We start from the raw sequence: 10697 nt of genomic DNA on the forward strand, positions 1-10697 counted from the left end.
GTAAACAATAATAGGCGCAAAAAAAAATCTAGAATTCGGCCCTGCATGGCATGCAGTGTATATTTTTGAAAACGCATGCACAAATGCGAAGAGATTATCGGGAGAAAAATAAAGAACGCATTTTCAACCCTTCTGGTGCATGTATCACAAAAGATTACAGCCGAAATAATTAACGAAATATCGCAATCCCGCTGATATTTGATGTAGAAATAGGCGCTAAAAGGATCGTAAATTCGGCCGTGTCGTATACGCATGTACGAAATGCGAAGAGATTATAGGGAGAAAAATACAGGACATATTTTCAACCCCTTTTGGCCCGTGCATCATAAAGATTACAGCCGAATAATAATTCATAAAATCATCGCAATCCCGTTGAAGTTTGAGGAAACGATAGGCGCAAAAAGAATCATGATTTTTGGCCGTGTCGTTTATCTTTTAAGAACGCATTTACGGAATGCGAAGAGATTATGGGGAGAAAAATAAAGAACGCATTTTCAACCATTCTAGCTGGTGCGTGCATTACAAAATATTACATCCGAAGTACATTGTAATTTATGAAATCGTCACAATCCCGATGACATTTTTGAGGTAGAAATAGGCGCAAAAAAGTATCATGAATTCGGCCGTGTGGTACATATTTTAAGAACGCACTTACGACATTCGAAGAGTTTATCGGAAAAAAATAAAGGACGCATTTTCAACCCCTTTTGGCGCGTGCATCGTAAAATATTACAGCCGAAGTAATTTATGAAATCGTCACAATCCCGCTAATATTTGAGGTGGAAATGGGCGCAAAAAGGATTGCGAATTCGGCCCTGCATGTCGTGTACCTTTCAAGAACGCATGCACAAATGCGAAGAGATTATCGGGAGAAAAATAAAGAACCCTTTGTATCGCGTGCATCAGAAAATATCACAGCTGAAATAATTCATTAAATCATCGCAATCCAACTGACCACCAAGAGCAGGTTACGCAGCAAGTTCGTGCGCTGATGTTTAGAAAAAGTCACAAACGCATTTGATACAATCTGATTTTGTTCATTATCATTTTACACTATTAAATTCACAAACAAACATTCTAATTTTTTCCTGTCTTTATTTTTAAATTTCTTGTGCAATAAATAATACAAGTTTTTTTAAAAAAAATATTAATCTGTAAAATGTACATGGGGGGGGGGGGGGTACATCCATAAAAAAACAGGAAAATAAGTTTGCAAGTCATTTAATGTTTTTTATGTTGTCGTTGTTGACCGGTAAACTTTCTGTTCGGACCTGTAAAAAATGGTAAAACGGGGCATTATACCGGTCCGACAGAGACAGGTCGGACCGGCAGAAAAAATGGGTTAGTGTGCAGCCCTTCACAAGATGGCTACTTTTGTAGCATCCGTTACCAGCTGTCATGGCACCAAAACTGTTTGGAGTTCAGTTGCCAGCATCTCACTGGAAGGTACTTTTTTGGAGCTGTTTGCAAAATTTAACAAAGATGAACGTTATAAGTGTTTGTCAGTGAGTGTTTTTGCCTCGCCTACCGGGCCCTGGCAAGACGTAAATTTGAATGAATCTCTTGGAGTTTTGAGTGCATTGACATGGAAAAAAAGGTACCCTGGAATTAAAAAAAAAAAACAAAAAAAAAAAAAAACCGACCTACCGACCCTCTTGGGTTTTGGCAATTAAGGGCAAACAAACAATTTTTTTTTTTTGGCCTGATGAGGAATGTGGCGATTGACATTAGGGTGGGGCAATGCCGCACAGTTTTACAGTGGTTCTCTAGCTGACATCTTCGGGCTTGAATACTGATATACAGCCTTGAACAGCAGCGTGATCTGAAAAAGAAGAATGGTTTGGCCTTAATCAAGTGCATGGGGAATGATAGATCGATAGTGTTCCTTCCCACGCATTGTGCAGCGCACTGTGCACCGTTCTTTCAGTATACAATGTAGCTGTGCCCCAAGCTGCAATAGCTGGGAACGCAACTGGGCCGGATCGAACAGACGCCGTGTGCATTTCGTATGAACTGAGGACGGTGTTTTGAATAGTCATTGACCGGGGACGCTCATTCGAAGAAATGGTAATTTAAAGTACTGGTATATGAAGTCGAGGCCACATAGGAAAACGTCGAATGAAAACGCGTAATACGGAGATGTTCTAATTGAAATCAAATTGTGTTAGATTGCTATTATCTGTACATTTGGAGATTAAGGGTATATATATGACAGGCCGAAAGCTCGATTGATTTAAAAGGGTGAACAAGTTCGAGAGCAACGTTCGCCTAAGTCTAATTTCTTTCACAAGTATATGGGGGGGGGGGGGAGTCGATTTGGCCCGGAACTCGAGAAGGAGTAGCTGTACAAGGACTTTGTGAGCACAACGTTATACGTCAGCAATCTCGAAATAATAGCCTTTGATACGCATGTACTTGTAGTTGAAGCTAGCAGACCAAATCCAAGCACCTCCCTAAATCTGCACATTATGCTTCTAATATGTCATGACAAGAAAAAAGAAATGTCACTTCATAGGGCAATCAGAAATATGTAATGCTCTCTTGATTATATTTTCTCTTTTCTGTATTTGCTTACGCATCCCTCAGTCGCCAATTTCAAAAGGCGTTAATTTCCCCGAGTGAATGTTCACGTTTGTTAACTAAAGCTTATTAATCAAATGCTGAAATTAGTTTTTAACAGATAAGTCAGCATTTCATGTATCAACTTGTTCCCCCTCTGTGAACCTCAAAGTGCTTCACAAATCAGGTCTGAAATCTTTAAAGGATAAGCCACCCCGAATACGATTGTGCTAAAATGAACACTAATTCAACAGAGTGCCGCCAGGAAATTGTATAGCTTGGACACCCTTACGTGCGTCGTTACAGGTTGGATGTGTGTATAATCTCTTTATCTGCAAGGATCATCATTCACATTAAACTTGAACGTGAGAGGATTTAGGAATTTAAACACACCCACTTCACGGTTGCTGATTGGTCATTCTGCTTTTGTTGGTCGCTTGCTAATTAGTGCGTGTCTGGTTGTTTACAACAAAACATTTGATAAAATTCCGTGCCATGCACTTGCCCTATCGGCTCCTCCCACAGTGTGACGTTTCAGGAATGTAAATGTGTGTGTGTGTGTGTGTGTGTGTGTGTGTGTGTGTGTGTGTGTGTGTGCGTGTGTGTGCGTGTGCGTGTGCGTGTGTGTGTGCGTTTGTGTGTGCGTGTATGATTGTGTGTATGCGACTGGGTTTTGATTTGGAAGTGAGGATAAGTATTAATAATGTAAAAATGATATGGCATGATTTATTATCTAGAATAGGATATAATAAGAAATAAAGATTTGTTTCAGTTTGTGGGGGGGGGGGGGCTGATAGGGCCTGTAAAAAAATGATTCTTCAGTTGCGTAATATACTTATCTATAATCATTCTCACAAGTGGAATATAAGTTGTACGCTTACACATTCAAATTCAAGTGAGATATGGTTTCATATGTAAATACATTCAAGTGGAATGTAATACATTTTATTAAAAAAAAAAACCAGTTGTTCCGATTGTATTGTTGAGGAAGTTTGATTTTGATTGATTTATTTGTAGCAGTAAATACTGAATATGATGTTGATTTTGCGCTGTATTTGTAGAACAGAATAAATGATTTATTCATGCATAATTTGACAGTGAAATCAATAAAGTGAAATCAATAAACAGTGAAATCAATAAAGATTAAGGATAAAAAGTGTTTGTGCATGTGCGTGTCTGTTTATGAGAGGGTTCTTTGTTCTGACAGAAAAGAATGTTTAGCACAGAGTATGAGGAAAGATGAGAAGCATCATAAAAAATCCTACTCCGTCGTTGATCGTCAGATTATGTTTCGATTATTTACAACGTGGCGATATGATAAGACGGACAAAATACACTCAAAAGTTGCCGTTTTCTTTATCGAGAATGCAAGATGTCTGCAACTCTTTCACTTCAGAAAGTAATCAGTACCTGGAGTAAATCATATCACATTCACTTCGTGATTCTCAAAGTTTTTCCGACCTTCGTTTCCCATTCTTTCCTCTATTTCCTCTGATTTTTTTAAGTCTTAAAATTACCAAGAGATTTTTTTTTCTAATTGTTTTAATGACCAACAACGGTTGACAAGATATCACAACAGAGGTCATAATCATGCAGGAGCAATATCAAGATAGACAAATGTATTTCGTTAAAGAGTTCTTTAATGCACAGTGTAACATGTCATGCCCTGAAAGAAACAAGAAAAATACACATATAAATTATACATATGTATATATATATTTATATATATATATAATATATTATATATATATAATATATATATACGTATATATATATATATATATATATATATATATATATATATATATATATATGTATCGATTTTTAAGATTTCATTGATTTGGTCACAAAGATAGAACTATTTTCTCTAATCGTAAGTCATAGCATTGACATCCGAACAAATGAGTACACCACAAATGTGTCCCTGGTTTTCAAGCTGTCATGAGGTGTGACTAGACATCCAGTCATTAACTTTGGACCCAGCAAGATCATTGAGCTGATATTACGTGTGATTTTACTGAAGATAGAGTAGACCAATGAGTTACAAATCAAGCCGTACGTATAGACTGATCATGGGATACTGAATTGGCTCCTTCAATAACTATGAACACAGTATATGTGTATACTTTCGTAGGGAGCACAAGTGACAAATACGTGACCAAATGAATGGGTGATTGTTGATCTCTCAGTATTATACTGACAGCACCGACGAAAAATATATTATGCAGTCTAACAAAGCGTGTTTGCCTCTATAGATGACATGTTATGATAAAGTCAATAGAAAGAGGCTCTATGAAGAGGTCGTCGCAGGACATATCTTAACACGTGATGCGAGAGGAATATGTAACGAAATGATGCATAATATGATTTAACAAAATAAACAGGAGATTAAAGTTAGCAACTGTAGAAATAGTAATAGAAGCAGCAGCAGTAGCAGCATCAGTAAAGTAGTAGTAGTAGTAGTAGTAGTAGTAGTAGTAGTAGTAGTAGTAGTAGTAGTAGTAGTAGTAGTACACGTGTAGTAGTAGTAGTAGTAGTAGTAGTAGTAGTAGTGGCAGCAGCAGCATGGTAGCAGTGTAATCGTGATGTTGGTGGTGGTGGTGGTGTACGTTTATATACAGTGATAGCAGACGCACTATACATGAAATACATAGTACAGCTAAAGTAGTATTACGACCATAGACAGCAGTAGTAAGGGTGATCGTATCAGTGATGGCATAGCAGTAGTGCACGTATGAATAGTGACGGGCGGAGTTTAAGCACAAACAGAGAGAATGGGAAAAAGAGAAAATAATTATATTGCCACTGATTGAAGAGGTTTCGGTAGCAGTGTATAAGCGATCGAGAATAGCAATGTTGAAAGTGCCTTGCCGGTGTCATAATGATGATGGTGATGACAACAACGACGACAACGACGACGACGACGGTGATGGTGATGATGATGATGATGATGGGGATGAAGATGATGATGATGATGATGATGATGATGATAATGATGATGATGATGATGATGATGATGACGATGATGATCGTGGTGGTGGTGGTGATGATGATTTGAGTGGTCGTCGTCATGGTGATGATGCCGACGTGATTATGTTGGTGATGGCGATTCAAAAGAATCTCTTGATGGAAACCGAGTAAGTGAAAGGTTTTCTTGTCTTTTTAAATTTTTCGTGTTTTCTGAGAGCCCAAATGTGTGGAAAGGTTGCAGCCCTCCTCTATACCCACCCCCGCAGTAATAGTAGTAGCAGTGTACAAGGTAAGTAGTAGCAGCAGTCGCAGTTGTCGTGGCGGTGGTAGTAGTAGCAGTGGTAGCAGTGGTGGTGGTGGTAGTATGAGTAGTAGCAGTAGTAGTAGTAGTAGTAGTAGTAGTAGTAGTAGTAGTAATGATAGTAGTAGTAGTAGCAGCAGCAGAAGTAGAAGTAGTAGTAGAAGAAATGGTAGCAGTAGCAGTAGGTAGCAGAAGTAAGTGGTAGTAGAAGTTGCAGTCATTAAGATTTGCAGTATTGCATGGTAGTGGCAGAAATGATAGTGTTTGTAGTTAACACCTTTTCTGAGACTACTACTTTCTACATCACGCATTTGAAAGTTATCCATAAACACATTAATCATGCAAGTCTTCAGTAACAGTCGATGCTCAAAATAAACATTTCTCCTACCTTGGGCATGTGTTATTCCGCATAACAGCGCCACAAACAGGGATATGCCGTACGACCTCATCTTCGGTGGAGATTGGCAAAGCGGAGAAGTAAACCCGTGGTAGCGGTTTCGCAACCACTCTCTAAGTGGACACCAGTGTTACGCCAAAGCCCCGTCAAGCTTCTGTTGACTGGTAGTTTTACCACTGCACCGGGAATGATTGTATTTTATCTTCCCTCTCAGAATCTCCCTTAGCTTCCTGGGATGTCTAGTTCTTCCCTCTGATCCCAGTGTTTTCCGTCACCATTCCGGTGTATGATGTCAATATTAGATCGAATGTTTCGAATATGAAGAGGCTGTGGATCCTAGCGAGCCCCCTCTCGTCATACGTAAGTCAAGCCGTGGGTATCTCTTTCAATGCGCTTGAAACGTCAGTGAAGCCATGCACTTCAATACTATTATTGCGAACTCCTCTGCTGTAGGGACTCGCCCCATTCCATTGGCTGCGTGCGTCTTTATGAAACAATAAGATCATACACAACAACAACGTCAACGGTATTCATTGAGCTTAATCACTGAGTGGGGTGGGTGTGTATTGGGTGCTTTTTGCATCAGTTTTTATTCGTTTCAAACAGGTGTTTGTCGTTAGGATCTTTTTTTTTCATGATTTGAGAAGAAAAGGCGTGGACTGTCACGCTCTGCAAGTTGTTCAACGGCTGTCACCCGAAGAACCAATATTATGGTTATATATATTTCTGGTGTTGAGACATTGCCCAGTCGAGTTCACATCAGACACTCGGCAGGTATGGACGTGATATCAATATTTCGTCACTCTCAAGCAAAAAAAAAAAAAAGAATTTGAGTAGTAGTCATGGTAGTAGTTCTCTACTTTGCTTAAACTTCTACATCTCCCTCTTCTCTCTCTCTCTCTCTCTCTGAGTGGGGGTGGGGGTGTTTGTAACGAGAACTCCTGCAACGACCCTCGGCGACATTTTTGGGGCTTCTCGGAGAATGACCGTCTTACAATATTCATGACAAGCCTTTCTCTTTCTCCGCCGTTGCATTACGAAGAACGCGGTGAAGGGAAGTCCATCATTACAAAAGAAAGTGTCCCAGCCACAGTTTTGGTAAATCGAGAAGGGGAGAGAACGCGAAGGGGTGAGGCTGGGGAGCTACAGGACTGAGACAACCCCTTTTGTTATTTAAATGACTCCATCGGATAAGCTGTCATTCCATTGTTGAGTGCAAAAAGGTATCTGGGCGTGTTTGGTTTTGGTTGTATGCGGTATTCGGGTGAACCTGTCGGAGAAAAAAAGACGTTATATTAGTACTTCTTGGAGTCCTTGGAGCGTTGGTTGTTGATTCGGTAACTGGTCATGAAAGACGGCAGAACTGTATTTTGATCAACGTCTTGACATTTGTAATGTTTTGAAGTATTCTTTTGAAAAAGATAGATAAGGGGCAAAAAAAGACATCAGATACTTCGAGGTTTAGCCTGACAAGAAAGAAGAAAATCCAATATTAGGTTCAATCGTTCTTCTAATTTTCTTTTATTCTTTTTGAAATCTTCAGAAAACGTTTTACCTCCTGATCACGTGAATTATCTGTTTCATACGTGAAGATATTGTCTGAAATTTTCTTCAAACTTCGCGTTATGACTGCGCGATATGCTGAATTGTAATGTTTTCTAATACACTGTTGCTAATAGATAAACTGATTATTAGATAAATCGAGCATTTGAGGAAAAACAGCAAAATTTACTCAGACTCAGCTGTCAGTTATCATTGTTACCATAACATGAAATGGCATTTAACGTTCAGGTTAAATTGAATAATTGTGATGTATGGTCATCGGCGTGGATATGTCTGCTTAAGTTTGACGTTTGATTGTAAACTTTGCACGACACCACATACTAGTAGCTTCCAATGCCCTAGTTGTAATTTGGAACCTGTCCGATTCTTGTTATTTTCTCTATACCAGTTAATACAATGATACAAATGGTAATAATAGATAAGTTCAGAGACCAGTTTCTCATTTTGATAGTATTTTTTTCACTCTCCTCGTTTTAATTTTTTTTTTCATTATTATTTTCTTTCGGGTCCTTACAGCATCTTCCGTTGGCCTTCCAGCGAACTGTTGATTACACATGAATGTTTGAATGCAACAAACTAGTCACAAATATGTATTGTGCGTTGCCCATGTAATGTCTAACTGCATCTATAGGCATCCCATGCTAGAGCTTAAATTTTGTGCAAAACATTTCTTTTTGCTTAAAAGATAAACCCTAAACTCTAATCGAAATAGAATGACACAGATCATGAGCGAATCAAGCGTTGAATGTTTCGAGCATATGATTATACTATATTGAATGTTAATCATAAAATTTCTGTGACTTCTCTTTTTCGTTGCTTAGATATAATATCATAAAATGATGATGTTTCTTTCTGTCTTCTTTTGTTTTCTATACCTATTCGACATTTTCCTTTAGTGTAAATGCTGTTGTTGCTTTGCCAGTATACTTTTTCTCTCTTTTAGGAATGTTCTTTTTTGGTTCTGTATCATATCGTGATGTTTTATATGCTGCAAGCTGATATACGGACTCATTGAAAAACAGCCCTGAGACTGATAGTGTTTTTTTTTTTTTTTTTAACTGTATTGAAATAGATTGAAAAAAAAATATTGGCAGTGACAAAATATGACATCGAAAGAATTATTTCAAGTTTATATTTATTTTGTTAAATGTCAGTTCCTTACTGGAAAGGACACAGTGTCCCACAGTGTGTTCACAGTGTGGTCACATAGTCGACTATGTGAAAACGCTCAAATTTAACAGTGTGGAGATGATTTCACACTGTGGTTTGGTTTTCACAGAGTGTTCACATGGTAATGTTCTGTGTCACACTGTGAATTGATGATTCACAATGTGTTCACATTGTTAAAAAGTTCGAATTTAACAGTGTGAAGAGATTTCACGCTGTGTTCACACTGTGTTCACACTGTGCTTCTCACACTGTGGGACATTTTTTTTTTTCCAACAGGGTTACATTATTTACCACGAGTAGCCGTGTGCATATAAATTTGTATGCTGAATTGGTGTGAAAGTGAAACACAAGTCATTATAAAAGACGTGGAATGAAAATGAGGAATATGGAATTAATAGAAGACTGTTGGCGGATTTTTTAGCAGGACATTTTAGTTGGCGACTTTTCTACAAATAGCGAATATGAAGTAGCAAGAATTACTTCTCATATTATATTATGAGTTAATGCCTTGAATGTACATGTATTATTGAATGTCCACATTAAACAACTTTTGGGATATTTATTTTCAATGAATCTAAACTTGAAACTTTGCGGAACAGTGCAAACAAAATATTTCTGTAACTGAATAACACAATAGCTGCAAAGTAAAGCAGGTCAATCACAATGACTGCAACTTTCCTCATGAAAAGAATAATCAAACATCACCAAGGTGGAATTTACAATAGGACCCCGTCTGGTAACTGTGTTACAGAGTCCTTTCATAATATCAGTATTTCCCTTTTCAGTCCCTGTATAAACTATGATATGCGTCTTCATCCTATTAAAGATTGAACTGGATACAGACCCCTACCATTACCTCACCCACCCACCCCCTCACGTGCCTAAGAATTAGCGGTGACGGCTTTAAGAGCCCCCTTCACATGATAAGCTATCAGGCTAACTGCCAATATTTCTACAACTAGATGTTTCTTATTCAAATTCATGAAATTCTTCTGTCGAGATGTTTTCATTGCAACTGATTGACAAATTGCCCTACATCGACGTAAATGAGCACTGAATTGATCAGTGTTTTAGTAGTAGCCATGATAAAAAATCATCGGCGTACATACTCGAGCAGGATTCGAACCTACGACCTCTTGATCACCGGACAGGCGTCATCTCCACTAGACCACCGAGCTTTCGCCCGACAGCAAGTGTTGGTTCTAATCCTTATAGCATGCAGCGGGTACTGCTTTGTTATTCAAATTCATGAAATTCTTCCGTCGAGATGTTTTCATTGCAACTGATTGACAAATTGCCCTACATCGACGTAAATGAGCACTGAATTGATCAGTGTTTCCTGCTCGAGTATGTACGTCCATGATTTTTTATCATGGCTACTACTAAAACACTGATCAATTCAGTGCTCATTTACGTCGATGTAGGGCAATTTGTCAATAAGTTGCAATAGATGTTTCTTGTCAACAGCTGATCGCAAGGTGTGTCAGAGCTTATTAAAAAAAAAATGGAAGTAGCGAAACGGTTGTCAGTATTCGCCGTCCAAATGCCGACTGGGTTCTGTCATTGCAAAAGCCGATTCTTTTTTTTTTGTTTTGGTAGTTGGGTGTGTATCAATAAGGTTAGCAATGAATGACCTTTTCAGGATTAGTTTTCAGATAATCTGATGTGAAATGTAAACTGTGTTTTGTAGGCCTCCTTGTTTAATTAAGCATATGTGAGTGTGTGCAAGGCATGCTT

The 10697-nt window shown here is 38.4% G+C and overlaps 1 protein-coding gene across 1 annotated transcript in view; it reads right to left on the reverse strand.

Annotated features, from left to right (window-relative positions):
- The window catches only part of LOC140231785 (uncharacterized), a 56650-nt gene extending 50371 nt beyond the window's left edge, over window positions 1–6279 (reverse strand). Inside the window, exon 1 of the mRNA XM_072311941.1 lies at window positions 6219–6279. Coding sequence (XP_072168042.1) covers window positions 6219–6279 — 61 coding nt within the window. The remainder of the gene's footprint in view (window positions 1–6218) is intronic.
- Between the last annotated feature and the right edge of the window lie 4418 nt (window positions 6280–10697).

The sequence above is a fragment of the Diadema setosum genome, chromosome 8 (genome assembly GCF_964275005.1).
Source record: "Diadema setosum chromosome 8, eeDiaSeto1, whole genome shotgun sequence".
Lineage (NCBI taxonomy): Eukaryota > Metazoa > Echinodermata > Echinoidea > Diadematoida > Diadematidae > Diadema > Diadema setosum.